At 42.8% G+C, this 17,569-nt stretch overlaps 1 protein-coding gene across 1 annotated transcript in view; it reads left to right on the forward strand.

The window, feature by feature from the left end:
* Positions 1-17,569, forward strand: part of PIEZO2 (piezo type mechanosensitive ion channel component 2) — a 628,465-nt gene that overhangs the window by 297,161 nt on the left and 313,735 nt on the right. The window contains exon 4 of the mRNA XM_069731039.1: positions 3,702-3,744. Coding sequence (XP_069587140.1) covers positions 3,702-3,744 — 43 coding nt within the window. The remainder of the gene's footprint in view (positions 1-3,701; positions 3,745-17,569) is intronic.

The raw sequence follows: 17,569 nt of genomic DNA on the forward strand, positions 1-17,569 counted from the left end.
CTTTGTCTGGACCAGAACTGCACGGCTAACTACAGACCTGTCTCTAACCTTTCCTTCATCTCTAAACTCCTGGAACGCTTGGTCCACTCCCGTCTAATCCGCTATCTCTCGGATAACTCTCTTCTCGACACCTTACAATCTGGTTTCCGCTCTTTACACTCCACTGAAACTACCCTCACTAAAGTCTCTAATGATCTAATAACAGCTAAATCCAAAGGTCATTGCTCCATGCTGATTCTCCTGGATCGCTCTGCCGCTGGATCACCAGGTCTTCCTCACTATGCTCCGCTCTATAGGCCTCAAAGACCCTCTCCTGGTTCTCCTCCTACCTCTCTGACCACTCCTTCACTGTATCTTTTGCCGGCTCCTCTTCCTCTCCTCATCCCCTTATTATCGGGGTTCCGCAGGGCTCAGTCCTAGGCCCCCTCCTCTTCTCTCTTTACACGGCCCCTATTGGACAAACAATCAGCAGATTTGTGTTCCAGTAACATCTCTATGCTGATGACACTCAATTATAAACTTCTTCCCCTGACATCACCCCTACCCTAATTCAAAATACCAAGGATATCTGCCTGCTGTCTCTAACATCATGTCCTCCCTCTATCTGAAACTAAATCTCTCCAAAACTGAACTTCTTGTGTTTCTCCCCTCTACTAACCTCACTCTACCCAACATCGAAATAACCATGGAGGGTTCAACCATAACTCCCAAGCAACATGCCCGCTGTCTTGGTGTCATATTCGACACTTAACTTTCCTTTACTCCCTATATCCCTAATCAGACCTTTTCTCACCTTTGAAACTGCTAAGACTCTTACTGTGGCTCTTATTCATTCTCGTCTCGACTACTGCAACTCTCTTCTGATCGGTCTCCCTCTTACCAAACTTTCTCCTCTCCAATCCATCTTGAATGCGGCAGCCAGGGTCATATCTCTGTCCAGCCGCTTCACCGATGCCTCCATCTTGTGCCAGTCATTACACTGGCTACCCATTCGCTACAGGGTCCAGTATAAACTCATCTCTCTCACCCACAAAGCTCTCCACAGTTCTGCACCGCCTTATATTTCCTCTCTCATCTCTGTCTATCACCATACACGTGCCCTCCATTCTACAAATGATCTAAGACTAACATCCCCCATGATCCGAACCTCACACCTCCGTCTCCAAGACTTCTCTCGTGCTGCGCCAGCTCTCTGGAATGCACTTCCCCAGACAATCAGAATGATTCTTAGCCCCGACCTATTCAAGCGCACTTTAAAAACCCATCTCTTCAAACAAGCCTACCACATCAACTACTCAGTAAACTAACTTTGCCCTGTTCCCTCCTCCCAAATATTATTCTGAATCTGCACCCTACTATTCATCTGTCTCAACACCCTCCATGCAAACGATAACTGCACTTGATACTTGACTATTGCACTTAAACACACGGGCTGATGACCGGATCATGCAGCTTTATATGAAAATCCCTATTTACTATAATGGCCAGACCTGAAATAACAAGTACTTTTCACCTAATGTGTCCCCGACACATTTCCTTGTAGATTGTAAGCTTGCGAGCAGGGACCTCACTCCTAATGTCACTGTTTAAATTGTCTTAACTCGTACCGAATTTATTGTCTGTACATATCCCCGCTTAATTGTAAAGGGCTAACCAGTATGTTGGGGTTATATAAATAAAAATTATTATTATTATTATTTGTCTGAAAGATTGGCCCCTAATCTGGCACTAAAATAGTAGTTAGCCAAGTCAAGGATTTATTTGTGTATTTGGTGCAGTTAATTATAAATATATAATACTGATATCTGGATATTCTAGCATTAGGTAGACTTTCATCTGCACCTGCTGTGTAAATAATCTTGTTGGGGGCCAACTGCACACATCCTCTTTGTGTCCTGTTTCAAAACTAACACTTTTGGAACAAAATTTCTGTGATAACAGGACGTAATAAAGTCAGAGGTCTCACTATCTGCCTGTTATTGCTACATGGCACGGAATTAACTGTTATGTAAAGGGAACGTTCCAGTTTCATGTTTCCATGTGTTGTACTAATTATTAGGCCAAAATCATTTGAAATGTGCAAAAAATGTGTAATATGCAGTGATTTATTTCTGCCCATGAGATACATTTACAGGCCAAAGTAAATGCTATCGTCAGAGATATGGAGAATTGTATTGTCCTTATTGTCAAACATAAAGTTATCACAATTAACACAGTGCTTATTCCTGCTGAAAAAGTTACGTATAGGTTTTTTACCATTATGAAATGTTACAAACCAAAATGGCACAGATGCTTTTTTCTGCACTGAATCTAAAAGTTGATATAAATTACGTTGAATTACAAAATTTAAGCTAAAAAAAACTCTTCAGCTTGTGTCACACAAAGAATCATGTGATATGGCTAAATTCACGTGGAAAAAATTGTTTTTTGGTCTTATTTATACCATTTTTTATAAATAAAAGAAGATTCTTAAAAAAAAAGCCTAAAAGGTAACAATCCTCACAATTTCTTATTAGTAAAAGGAAACAGGTGATAAATTAGATATGGTCATATTATAATTGTACTTTTAGACCCCTGTATAAGTTAAAGGGATTCTGTCAGCAGATTTTTTGCTATGTAAAATAAGAGCAGCATAATGTAGGGACTGAGAACCGGATTCCAGCTATGTAGGTTGCTGAGCTTTATATAACCCACCACGAGATCTAGTCAGGCAGTAATAATCTCCTGCTGATAAAACACTGATTGTACTGAATTGAAACCACAGCACTTTGCCTAAGTGACACATCACTGTACTCAGAATATATTTCTCTATATTATGCTGCTCTCAGATTAAACAGCAAAAACCTGCTGATAGATTCCCTTTAACACTGTGGCTGCGACCAGGATAAGCAAGGAGAAAAATGTAGGATCTAGTTGGATTTCCTGTGTCTTGCAGTACTCTTATAATTCAAACCCATTCATCTACATTACGCTGTAATGTAGCATTGGCACAATGCAATGTTTGGTTGCTCCACCTGTGACACAGCCAAAGTCACTGTCTGTCCATAAGTTAAAAGGTTAAAAATGTCCAGGTGCTCATAGTAACTGGTGTAAAATAAAATTCAGAAAGTTACATAACTCCAAATACAATAGAGTTTAGCCTCAATTCTCATTGTTTGCCCTCTTCAATTTCATAGATGCAAAAAATGACATCATTAATAGTGATGAGTAATATACTCATTACTCGAGATTTCTCGAGCATGCTCAGGGGTCCTCCGAGTATTTTTTAGTGCTCGGAGATTTAGTTTTTTTGAATGATTTACATCTGTTAGCCAGCATAAGTACATGTGGGGGTTGCCTGGTTGCTAGGAAACCCCCACATGTACTTATGCTGGCTAACACATGTAAATCATTCAGCTGCGGCAAGAAAAACTAAATCTCCGAGCACCAAAAAATACTCGGAGGACCCCTGAGCATGCTTGAGAAATCTCAAGTAACGAGTATATTCGCTCATCACTAGTTATTAATAAATGTGAAATATTCTGTTCAAAAGATACACAAGCAATATTAAACTTCTATGAAAATGTCTTCTCTATTTCTTAAAGAATTAGGTTGAAACTGAAATCTTTGCCTTCTGTCTTAAGCCCGGATAACTTTTATTGTATTTATTTACAAAATACTGAGAAATTAATGCTGTGTGATATTTTTGGATCTGTTTACAGGTACAACGTGGGAGAAAACACTTCGACAGATAGGTTTTGAAAGGTATGTAAAAGGCTTTTCTGTGTTTTGTAAGCTGATTTATAAAGAGTACATTGAATGATAAATGGCACACTATCCTGGAAACTGCACAACACTGTATTGGTGCACATGGTATGTGGCAAATTTATCATGTGCACTGCTAACAGAAGCGTCAAGTATATGACAGACTTTGTCAGTATTCTTATTAGGCTCTGTTGACACTTGTTTTCTATAGTTTTCAGTGATGAGACAAGGTGCAGGTACCATTAGTAAGAAAGCTGTAAAGCCGTTACTAATTGAATTGTCACTTTAGGAGTAGAAAAGTGGCTTCTCATAAATCTCTGGTTGCTGTTTCGTCTCATTTAGATATGACTTGGCTGTCATTACTGAGATAGACATTGGTACTGAGAATCTAAAAAACTTTCTAGAGCAAATATAGGTCCAGTCAATGAATAATTTTTTTTACTGTCATACAAACTATTGATACGGTCAATTACATAAACTTAAACTGATATCATACAGTAATATTCACACCAAGCCTTTTGTTTTTCACGTGTAAAGGGCACTGGCTACCCATCCACTCCAGAATCCAGTACAAAACTACTACCCTCATCCACAAAGCACTCCATGGCTCGGCACCACCCTACATCTCCTCTCTGGTCTCAGTCTACCACCCTACCCGTGCCCTCCGCTCCGCTAATGACCTCAGGTTAGCATCCTCAATAATCAGAACCTCCCACTCCCGTCTCCAAGACTTTACACGTGCTGCGCCGATTCTTTGGAATGCACTACCTAGGTTAATGCGATTAATCCCCAATCCCCACAGTTTTAAGCGTGCCCTAAAAACTCATTTGTTCAAACTGGCCTACCGCCTCAATGCATTAATGTAAGGATCCCTGTGTGGCCTATTTAAAAAAAAAAAAAAAAAAAATTGTTCTCATTCACTTTATGCAGTTAATAGCCCTCTGTGTCTGTACTGCTACATACTTAGGCTGATAACTGGTTCATGCAGCTTTACATGAACACCCGAGCCTTACACTATGGCCGGTCTGAATAACTAAAGCAATTGTTACCATCCACCTCTCGTGTCTCCCCTTTTCCTCATAGTTTGTAAGCTTGCGAGCAGGGTCCTCATTCCTCCTGGTATCTGTTTTGAACTGTATTTCTGTTATGCTGTAATGTCTATTGTCTGTACAAGTCCCCTCTATAATTTGTAAAGCGCTGCGGAATATGTTGGCGCTATATAAATAAAAATTATTATTATTATTATTATTATTACACATGACTCATGACCGCCTTTACTGACTTAAACGCCTAACCTTAATTACTTCCTGCATCGGATCTTTCGTAAACTGCCTTATCGTAAGATCCCCTCCTGAATAACGATATTACACCAGATTTGGATTAAATGGCCACAGCAGCCTTTTATTAAACATAAATACAACATGTAAACAATATCCCCCCAGGGAGTGGTGGTCCTCGAAGCCTCAAAAATAACCTTGCAGAAATTCAAATTGTGTACCTTGGCCTCCAGGCTCAGTCTTGCCTCCAGCCGCTAAGCACCAGATCGGAGGCAGATAATGACCAACCCGGCCAAACCAACCGATTACCAAATCCTTTAATCAGCCCCTCCACGGGCTGATCTACCACATCCACTCACAATCCACTCCGGGGGAGTCCAGGACCACTAGAGGTCCCCCCCCTAGATTACGCCATTCCCCTCTTTCCACCAACTTTGAGGACCTCCCTCCCCCGCCTAACTGCTATGACAAAAATGTCTGCTTTCCCTTAAACAAAAACATAACCTTAAAATAAACGCGATTAAACAAAATCGAAACAAGAAATAGGGAGTGAGGTGGGGATTTCAGCCACTGCCGGACCAGCAGGTGAGCGTGGCAGTTGCTGAGGTGAAATTGTCAGTTTGTTATCCAAATCACCCCCTCAGTAAGCTCCCCCGGCTTGCTCCTCCCTGCCTCGTCCAAACCCCACTCCCCCTCTGTCCAAATTCAAAAGTACACAGCCCAAGCAAACTATTTAACCCCAACTTGCCCTTGCCCACCCTGAGGCTCTGTCATTCCCCGTGACCCCGTCATGCTGGCCTCCCTTGAGGGCCAGGGGCCCAGTACGGCCTTTCATTCTACAGTCGAACCTTTATGATTTGAAGAATTACATATTTTAAGCTATAATATAATGTCAGAGAGGCTGCACTAGCAGTTATTGAAACTTTTTAGTAAGCCTGAATAAATGTCATTTTGCTGGCTACAACTTAAGATCTCCGATCAGTTTTACACATAATGACTTGTCATCTATGATGTCAACACATTCTGAGGAACAATCAGAATCTACTGCAGTCTTTTGCTATCCCTATTGATTTCTCAGGAGAACCGCTACATGCATTAGCTGTATGGTCTTGCTAGGATAGTAGAGTCTTGAGGTTTACTATACTTTTGCTATAGAGCTTGCTAATGACAAGGGTTCTTGATCAGATGATCACCTCTTGTGACATCCATTAAACTTCACTGGGTAAAATAGCTTAAATTCACCTTTGACAAAATCTCATGACTTCAGTAAAGCAACACACCACCGAAACCTCTACACAAAGGCTCTTTTGTAAGCCTTGTTTTAGGTTCATTTGTTTCATCCATATGGTTCATCTCTATTGAATGAATTCGCTCTAAAACTAGAGCTACATGATGACTTACATTATAGTCACATTACAAAATCGCAAATTCAGACTACTACATCGCAACTAATGATAGTGAAGGTGGGGATGTGGAGAACTGCAAGAAATCCAACCACGCCGAATTTCTGTGTGACTGTAGTAACAGTAGTCTTGACTGACAGCACAACATTTGTGATTGCAATGTTGCAATGTCCTGCCCATCTCTCAACTACCAGAAAAACTGAGTCCCTTATTATGGCTGGTTAACCCCTTCAGCACATAGCATGCTGGAGAGAAATTTATGGGTTTCAGATCAGGGAAGAAACCACTCAGGTCCTGTAGCAGCTCCTATTGGTCCACTATGAAGGTCCTGAACTGCTACAGCTATAAAAGGTTCACATGGCCGCATGGCCTTGCGCTAGTATCATTTGTATTTGGCAGTTGCCAGTGGATACTCTGCCACACTGTATATAAGTGGTGTGAGTCTGTTTAGCCTTGGGGGCTGTACACTCAGGCAGGCAGCTAGCGTCAGTGGGGGCAATTAGCCTTGGCTTAGCATCTGGTTCCTTCATGGGCGTGGTTAGCAAAGAAGAGTTCCAGAGCAAGTACAACTTTCAGTTATTTAGTTAGGGTTTTAGTCCCTGTGTACAGCGCGACTCTGTGAGGCAACAGAGCTTGCTTTCATTTCACACGGGGTGAAGTTTAACCCACGTGTGAGCTCAGTGTCCATCTGCCATTACCTGCAGCAGGTTTTTCTGCACGGTGGACCCCGGGCTGTGAACGCTCCTCGTATCTATCACCCTATTACTTGGTGCGTTCCGCTAGCTCTATCACTGTTTCAGCAGTCTATTTCACCAGCGTCGACTTGGTACTCTTAAAGAGATCCGTTAATGGTGTGGCAATGATGGTGAAACTTCAGATAAACCACTGGTAATATCACACAATTCCAAGAAACGGTCTCACTTGCTTCTCGGAAAGCGGTTATGGACACTTCTGAGTTGCCTCGTTCCTTGTTTATCTGTGGCTTGATTTTGCCTCTCCCAACAACATAGTCTAAGTATGTGGCATCTTCCTTCCCTATGGCACACTTTTTTGGATTTATGGTGAACCCAGCATCCAGAACCAACTCTTCCTTTGGCAGATGACCAGCCCAGTCAGGGCTAAAGCACAATGTCATCAAGGTATTCTGCAGCATACTTCTTATGTGGAGTTGAGATCCGATCCATAGCCCTCTTTAAGATAGCTGGGGCCCCCTACAGACTGAAGGGCATTTTGGTATATTAAAAACACCCATCAGGCGTCGAGAAGGCTGTCTTCTCCTTGGCATTCTGGGACATGGGGATCTGCCAGTAGCCCTTCGTCAGGTCAAGGGTTGTAATGTACCTCGCGTGTCCAAGTCACTCAATGAGTTTGTCCATATGGGGCATTGGATACACATCAAAACTAGACACCTCATTCAGCCTGCGGTAGTCATTACAAAACCACTACTTACCATCGGGCTTTGGCACGAGGACGATGGGACTCGACCATCCACTTTTTGACTCCTCTATCAAACCAAGGTCTAGTATTCTCTTTACCTCATTTGATATCATGGAGTGCTTCAATAATTTTATAGGGCTTGAGGTTCACAATTACATACGGCTTTGTGAACACGTCATGCTCCACCACCTGCGGATGCCCTGGCAACTGCGAAAACATGTTATGGCTTTGCTGCAGCAGTTCCCAGCACTGTTGCATCTGGACTGGCGTTAAAGTCTCCACAGTTGCGATTTCCTCCACTTTGGCTTCGGGACAGGCTCCCAGGCAAGGAGCTCCCAGCGATTCCCAATCTCACCATAGCTGGAGCAAGTTCACATGATATATTTGGTGCGGCTTCCTTCGACCTGGCTGGTGTATCTTGTAATTCATCTTTCCAGTTTTTCTACCATCTTGTATGGGCCCTGCCACTTGGCTAGGAACTTGCTCTTTACCATGGGGATAAGCAATAACACACAGTCCCCAGCCTGAAACTGCCTCAGCCTTGCTGATCGGTCATACACCCTTGTCTGTGCCTCCTGTGCCTGGAGAAGATGCTTCTTAGTAATAGGCATTACTTTAGTCATCCTCTCCTGCAACTGGGCGACATTCTCTATCACGCTCTGTTGTGGCATGACCTCAGCTTCCCAGGTTTCCTTGGATATGTCCATGAGCCCTCGCCAATGTCGACCGTACAGAAGCTTAAACGGCAAGAAGCCATTGGAGGCTTGATGAATTTATCTGATGGAGAAGAGCAGAAATGGAAGCAGATAGTCCCAGTCTCAACCATCCTTTTCAATGACCTTCTTGATCTTGGCCTTTAAGGTCTTATTGAAGCGCTGTACCAGGTTGTCGGTCTGCGGATGGTAAACTGAGGTTTGTAGTTGGGCAATCTGGAAGACCTTACACAGCTACCTCATCACCTTTCTAATGAATGGGGTTATCTGGTCCATCAAAATCTCCTTTGTCAGGCCCATCCTAGCATAGATATGGACAAGCTCCCGGGCAATACTCTTGGCCGAAGAGTTCCCTTTGTAGTACCGCTTCAGGTTATCAGGCCACATAGTCTATGACCACTAGGATGTACATATGCTCCGTGCAGACTTAACTAGTGGACCTACTAGGTCCATGGCAATCCTTTCAAATGGGATCTGTATTGGAGGCAACAGGACTAAGGAACTTTGGAAATTAGAAGAGGGAGCGGTTTTCTGGCAGGTGGGGCAGCACCTACAATATTTTATGATCTCTCGGTAACATCCCTACCAATAGAACTTCTGCAATATTCTCTCCTGAGTTTTCTCTACCCCCTGATGTCCCCCAAAACATGCAAATTGGCCATGTCTAAAACCCTCTGCCGGTAGGGTCCCGCAACCAACTATCTCACCTCCCCTCAGTTTGGTCACCCGATACAATATATCGCCATTGACTGCAAAGTGTGGGAACCTAGTGTCAGCCCCAGCTCCTGACCAACCCCATTACATACGGTAACATTATCAAATGCCCCCTTTAAGGTAAGGTCCCTAATTTGAGCAGTCCCAAAGTTCTCCGGTTACTTCTAAGTCAGCGAAGTTGAGCTCTTCTGTCACGATCTAATCCCCCTTTCCAGTGAAGACACATAGGGGAAACTCCTCCATCTTTGATTTTGATAGAGTCTCTTCCCAAAGGATCTGACCTTTGTCCAATACACTCTGTGCAGACCCCTTTTGACAGAAGTCCCAAAATAAGGAAAAATCCTGCCCCAGTATGACAGAATGTAACAAGTCTTTTACTACCACAAACCAATGGGACTTAGTGCCACACTCTGTTCCCATGGTCACTCTGACCACAGGGTAGTCCTTGGCTTCTCCATATATGCAGCGGACACACACAAACTTATCAAGTATCAACTGGTGGGGCAGTGTAGCACTGATTAGGGTCACTAGACTTCAAAAGTCCAAGAACCAGTATCCCATTGATGGAAACAGTAAATGCCTGCTTCTCCTCGTCGGGTTGACAGTCTACATTTCAGGCGAGATAGGAGTAATAGAAACAATACCTGACTAGGCTGCAGTCCATTGGTTCAGGGCACATATGACAAAGGGAGGCTGTGTCCAGTATTTTGACTTCACCAACAGACCACATCCTTAACAACAGCCTTCAGGGACCCCTCAGAGGGATTTTGACACCCCCCATTTGTGGGTCTACATGCCCTCTGTGATGAGCCCGCCTCCCTTTAGGTATTCCAGTACGGGGAAGTGGCGATGTCTTTTTTTCCAAGGGATTTGTCGACAACCTGGTACCTCTCAACTAGGATAACTGGGTTGTCTGCATTCCGGGGGTCGCACTGGGCAACCCAGGTCTGTATTGGGCTGGAACGGAAGTGGATGAACCTGTCCATCACCTCGCACTTGACCATCTGGGCAGAAGTGGAAGTCTAAGACTGCAACCACTTTTGGGCTAGGTGCAACCAGTCAAACATCTGCAAGCTAGGGGGTTTGGCATCAGCCAATGTCCAGTGGGGGACTCACTGAGCTCTAACCGACATAGTTACTCCCAGGAGTGTCATGATTTCAGTCTTCAATTTGGCGTATTCTTTGGCATCCTGGAGAGCTAAGTCATAATACGCCTTTTGGGATTCGTCAGACAAATATGGTGCCAGCACCCCAGAATACTGCTCTGGCAGAAGTTTCTCGCGTTCAGCCACCCTCCCGAAAACAGTCCGAAAAACTTCCACATCATCCCCCAGGGTCATCTTTTGCATGGCTCGTCTTACCGTTTTCTGGACATACAGTCATGACCTGGAGTTGGGGAGGAGACTGCTGGCCTCCCACGACCAGCTTTTGCAAGGAGTTCCATCTGCCTCGTTAGCATCTCCTGTTGTTGTCGCTCCTGCTACTATGGTGAGTAGGGCCCCGCCTATCTCTCACCTACTCACAAAAACCCAGTCCCTTATCATGGCTAGTTAAACCCTTCAGCACATAGCATGTTGGAAAGAAACTTATGGGTTTCAGATCAAGGAAGAAAGCAATCTTCGTGACCGATATCTCCCCACACATACTGTTAAGTCCATATATATTTGGACAGAGACAACATTTTTCTAATTTTGGTTATAGACATTACCACAATGAATTTTAAACAAAACAATTCAGATGCAGTTGAAGTTCAGAATTTCAGCTTTTATTTGAGGGTATCCACATTAAAATTGGATGAAGGGTTTAGGAGTTTCAGCTCCTTAACATGTTCCACCCTGTTTTTAAAGGGACCAACAGTAATTGGACAATTGACTCCAAGGCTATTTCATGGACAGGTGAGGGCAATCCCTTCGTTATGTCATTCTTAATTAAGCAGATAAAAGGCCTGGAGTTGATTTGAGGTGTGGTGCTTGCATATGGAAGGTTTTGCTGTGAAGTCAACATGCTCTCAAAGGAGCTCTCCATGCGGGTGAAACAAGCCATCCTTAAGCTGCGAAAACAAAAAAAACCCATCCGGGAAATTGCTACAATATTAGGAGTGGCAAAATCTACAGTTTGGTACATTCTGAGAAAGAAAGAAAGCACTGGTGAACTCATCAATGCAAAAAGACCTGGGCGCCCACGGAAGACAACAGTGGTGGATGATTGCAGAATAATCTCCATGGTGAAGAGAAACCCCTTCGCAACAGCCAACCAAGTGAACAACACTCTCCAGGAGGTAGAACATTCTTCAGACAGATGAAACCAAGATAAACCTCTACCAGAATGATGGAAAGAAAAAAGTATGGTGAAGGCGTGGTACAGCTCATGATCCAAAGCATACCACATCATTTGTAAAACACGGCAGAGTCAGTGTGATGGCTTGGGCATGCATGGCTGCCATTGGCACTGAGTCACTAGTGTTTACTGATGATGTGACACAGGACAGAAGCAGCCGAATGAATTCTGAGGTATTCATAGCCATACTGTGTGCTCAGATCCAGCCAAATGCAGCCAAACTGATTGGTCGTCGTTTCATACTACAGATGGACAATGACCCAAAACATAAAGCCAAAGCAACCCAGGAGTTTATTAAAGCAAAGAAGTGGAATATTCTTGAATGGCCAAGTCAGTCACCTGATCTCAACCCAATTGAGCATTCATTTCACTTGTTAAAGAATAAACTTCAGGCAGAAAGGCCCACAAGCAAACAACTACTGAAAACCACCACAGTGAAGGCCTAACAGAGCATCAAAAAGGAGGAAACACAGCGTCTGGTGATGTCCATGAGTTCAAGTCTTCAGGCAGTCATTGCCAACAAAGGGTTTTAAATCAAGTACTAGAAATGAACATTTTATTTAAAATTATTTAATCTGTCCAATTACTTTTGGTCCCTTTAACAACAGGGTGGCACATGTTAAGGAGCTGAAACTCCTAAACCCTTCATCCAATATAAATGTGGATACCCTCAAATGAAAGCTGAAAGTCTGAACGTCAACTGCATCTGTATTGTTTTGTTTAAAATTCATTGTGGTAATGTCTATAACCAAAATTAGAAAAATGTTGTCTCATGTCCAAATATATATGGACTTAACTGTACAGTGCCAGTGACCCTGGACACCATTCTCTCCTGGTTCTCCTCCTATCTCTCTGACCGATCCTTCACTGTATGTTTTGCTGGTTCCTCCTCCTCTCACCTTCCCCTTACTGTTGGGGTTCCTCAAGGATCAGTCCTAGGCCCCCTTCTCTTCTCTTTGTATACTGCCCCTATTGGACAAACAATCAGTAGATTTGGTTTCCAGTACCATCTCTATGCTGATGACACCCAATTATACACTTCTGCTCCTGATATCTCGCCTGCCTTATTAGAAAACACCAGTGATTGTCTTACCGCTGTCTCTAACATCATGTCCTCCCTCTATCTGAAACTAAACCTGTCAAAAACTGAACTCCTCGTGTTCTCTCCTTCTACTAACCTACCTTTGCCTGACATTGCCATCTCCGTGTGCGGTTCCACCATTACTCCAAAGCAACATGCCCGCTGCCTTGGGGTCATCCTTGATTCTGACCTTTCATTCACCCCCCCACATCCGATCACTGGCTCGCTCTTCTTATCTGCATCTCAAAAACATTTCTAGAATTCGCCCTTTTCTTACTTTCAACTCTGCAAAAACTCTTACTGTTTCACTTATTCATTCTCGTCTGGACTATTGTAACTCTCTACTAATCGGCCTCCCTCTTACCAAACTCTCCCCGCTCCAATCTGTCCTGAATGCTGCTGCCAGGATCATATTCCTCACCAATCGGTACACCGATGCCTCTACCTTGTGCCAGTCATTACACTGGTTACCCATCCACTCCAGAATCCAGTACAAAACTACTACCCTCATCCACAAAGCGCTCCATGGCTCAGCACCACCCTATATCTCCTCTCTAGTCTCGGTCTACCACCCTACCCGTGCCCTCCGCTCCGCTAATGACCTCAGGTTAGCAACCTCAATAATCAGAACCTCCCACTCCCGTCTCCAAGACTTTACACGTGCTGCGCCGATTCTTTGGAATGCACTACCTAGGTTAATGCGATTAATCCCCAATCCCCACAGTTTTAAGCGTGCCCTAAAAACTCATTTGTTCAAACTGGCCTACCGCCTCAATGCATTAATGTAAGGATCCCTGTGTGGCCTATTTAAAAAAAAAAAAAAATTGTTCTCATTCACTTTATGCAGTTAATAGCCCTCTGTGTCTGTACTGCTACATACTTAGGCAGTTAACTGGTTCATGCAGCTTTACATGAACACCCGAGCCTTACACTATGGCTGGTCCGAATAACTATAGCATTTGTTACCATCCACCTCTCGTGTCTCCCCTTTTCCTCATAGTTTGTAAGCTTGCGAGCAGGGCCCTCATTCCTCCTGGTATCTGTTTTGAACTGTATTCCTGTTATGCTGTAATGTCTATTGTCTGTGCAAGTCCCCTCTATAATTTGTAAAGCGCTGCGGAATATGTTGGCGCTATAAAAAAAAAAAATTATTATTATTATTATTAAGGCGTTATGTATTTCCAACCCTAACTGGTCTAATGAAATTGAACAGTTTCTTCCACAAAATGCAACACATAATACCTTCAAACAGTGTTACACTCAGAAAAAGCAGTATGTTATTGCACTACCTCCTGTATTTCGCTTACCAGACACTATGTTTTCCTCCTCCCATAAGTGCCATAAGTTTTCTGGTGGAGACAAGCTGAAGAGTGTATCAGGGGTCATTCATTCTGAACGTCCCTTGTGACTTCTTTTTGATCTACTTACTTGTCTTAATGATGACTGTTTTCATAGGATAATAGTTGTGATCTATGATGGCATTTAGCTTTGTAATGGTCATATTGATTTTGGGTCGACCATTATGTTGAGATGCAGTTGTTTAAAGACAATAAATATTGTGCCAGCTGGTTGATATTGAGTAGAAACCCAGCATTTGTGACTTGCTGAACTCAGAGTAGTACTTGCTTCTTTTATAGGGCATATGAAATGACCACACCACAGTTGATTTATGAATGTATATTTCTTATTAGTTGTCAGTTAATAGCTCAGTGATACATAAATATTCAAATTATTGTCCAGGGAACAGAAATGCATTGTTTTCATAACACAGTGGCCCACATTTATCACAGGTGCCGGGTTTCAAGTAAATTTTAGTAAGGTCTTGTTCAGACATGTTTTTCGATCTGTGAGATTTCCTTGTTCGTGGACAACACAGGGCAGCACATGGATCAATTGTAGCTAATGTACTTCTGGGCATCATTGATTTTCCACATGAACTGATGAACCTTGCAGCATGCATTGCTTCTGTGTGAATAGTGTTTGGCCAATAAAGGTTAGTTCCTGCACTATAGTGTATGAAATACAGGCAAGTGCACAGAGTGAATCATGTCTGCACTTTGTGGACCTGATTGGCCTGTTTTTGAATAAGACCCTCTGGACCAAGCCTGTCGATGGTAGTTGGAGATATTTGTGACAAATTTATTAAAAAGATAAATGCTACTCAATAAAGTTTGAGGCACAGATTTGTGTCATTTCCACCAGTTGTGATTAATAAATCTGACCTTAACCATGTCACCTTTGGAGACCAAACCCACTTTTCTCATAATTTTCCAAATTAAGCAAATAACAACACAAATACGAAATTTTGCTACCAAAATGCTACACATCATCATTTGCAACATATCAACTGTGGCGTAGGAAAGGTTCCTGGAGCTGCCAGCGTAGCGAGAAGATTAGCAGGGTGGTGTGACAATCAAGGAGAGTGACAATCACAGAGAGTGCCGATCCAGCTGGTGAAAAACAGCCACATACAGAAAAAGGGGATGGATCGTCTTGGCACTGGTCCTTCCCCTTTTTCATCAACTGTGACGTTTATGTTCAAAACTTGCATGAACTGCTTAGCAAATGTAGACCAATGAGCACTGGCGGATATAGATAGAAAAGGGCCTCTGTACGAGGAAAGTATATGGGCTCTTTGCAGTTCAATAACTCATCATAATGTACCATTCTACCTGTTTTGGAGGTGGAAATGGACCCCCTTAAAGAGAACCTGTTACCTCCCCCAGGCGTTTGTAACTAAAAGAGCCATCTTGTGCAGCACTAATGCTGCATTCTGACAAGGTGGCTCTTTTAGTTTGGGTCCCTGGCACTGCTGAAAGAATCATTTTTTAAATTTGTCCCTCATACCGTGAAATCGCCAGGGGGGCAGGTCTTTCCCCCCTAATCCAGACGACTCCCAGCCGTCACTCATGGCCTCTGCACGCCGGGCGCTGCCTCCTCTTCCATCAGTAGCATCCTCGGCACCTGCACAATTTTTTTTTTTTTCGGGCATGTGCAGTTGCGCTGCCCTTCAAACTTACAGCGCAGGTGTCGGGGACGCTACTGATGGAAGAGGAGCCACCTTGGCAGAATACAGCATTACTGCTGCACAAGGTGGCTCTTTTAGTTGCAAACGCCTGGGGTGGTGACAGGTTCCCTTTATCCCTTGGGCCCCTGTGTGACTGCACAGATTGCACCAATGGTATGTCCGGAACTGTCAATCAGCCTCAATTATAAAATCTATTGCAGAAAAGAAGCAGAAGGGTTGCCCCTAGCAAACAAACAGATTATCACTTTTTTTCATCTAATGTGTGCTAGGAAAATGACTGCTCGAATTTGATTGCAGTTTGCTGGAAGAATACATAAAGAAAACATCCAGGGCAACCATTCAGAATCAAAGTGTCATTTTTTTAGCTAAGTTTAAAAAGTAAGAGCAGTGATCTGATTGGTAGTTATGGCAGCACCAGGATTTTTATTTAGCACTTCCATAAATAAGGCCCAATAATCTGTTCTAGACAATTATAAATTCTAGGGGAAGTGGCAACACAAGTAAATGACTAAATAGTTACCTGACTCATTTCTTATATTTTAGTACTGCAAATATTTGAGGGATAAAGTCTGCAACAAAAACATTTGGTTGTCAAATAAGTTTGTAGGAGTAACAAAAAGCATTCATATTTAGTCTGAGAGGTACACAACGTTCTCATTACCTAACCAGGCTAAAAGGAAGCATCTATGTCTGGAAGAGAACTCAAAGGAAGCTCTGATAGAAGCTCTGTTACAGCTCTAGACACAGTATGTAGCCAGTACTGCTAAGAAATTCTGCATCTCAGCGCCTTCTAGTCTGAAATGAACGATTGACTGACTTACAGCTTGACAACCTAATGCTTTTATTAACCTCTCCCCAACCAAGCGATTTTACATTTTTGCTCTTTAGGTTTTTTTTTTTACCTGGTCTTTGTTTTAATTCAATTTGATTGCTTCTAATCGCAATTTTTTTTTCCGCAGCGCATTAGCAACTGAAATACCGCAATTCTGACGCTTTATTTTTCTTCATTATGTTTACCAATCAGCTTAATATTTTTATATTTCGGCAGAATGGAACTTTACAGGTGCAGTGATATTTGGACACACCTTCTCATTTAAAGATTTTTCTGTATTTCCATGACTATGAAAATTGTAAATTCACACTGAAGGCATCAAAACTATGAATTAACACATGTGGAATTATATATTTAACAAAAAAGTATGAAACAACTGAAATTATGTCTTATATTCTAGGTTCTTCAAAGTAGCCACCTTTTTCTTTGATGACTGCTTTGCACACTCTTGGCATTCTCTTGATGAGCTTCAAGAGGTAGTCACTGGGAATGGTTTTCACTTCACAGGTGTGCCCTGACAGATTTAATAAGTGGGATTTCTTGCCTTATAAATGGGGTTGGGACCATTAGTTGTGTTGTGCAGAAGTCTGGTGGATACACAGTAGATAGTCCTACTGAATAGACTGTTAGAATTTGTTTTATGGCAAGAAAAAAGCAGCTAAGTAAAGAAAAACGAGTGGCCATCATTACTTTAAGAACAGTCTGAAAAATTGGGAAAACTTTGAAAGTGTCCCCAAGTGCAGTGGCAAAAACCATCAAGCGCTACAAACAAACTGGCTCACATGAGGACCGCCCCAGGAAAGGAAGACGAAGAGTCACCTCTGCTTCTGAGGATAAGTTTATCCGAGTCACCAGCCTCAGAAATCGCAGGTTAACAGCAGCTCAGATTAGAGACCAGGTCAATGCCACACTGAGTTCTAGCAGCAGACACATCTCTACAACAACTGTTAAGAGGAGACTTTGTGCCTTCATGGTAAAATAGCTGCTAGGAAACCACTGCTAA

The sequence above is a fragment of the Ranitomeya imitator genome, chromosome 6, assembly GCF_032444005.1.
Source record: "Ranitomeya imitator isolate aRanImi1 chromosome 6, aRanImi1.pri, whole genome shotgun sequence".
NCBI classification, from domain to species: Eukaryota; Metazoa; Chordata; class Amphibia; order Anura; family Dendrobatidae; genus Ranitomeya; species Ranitomeya imitator.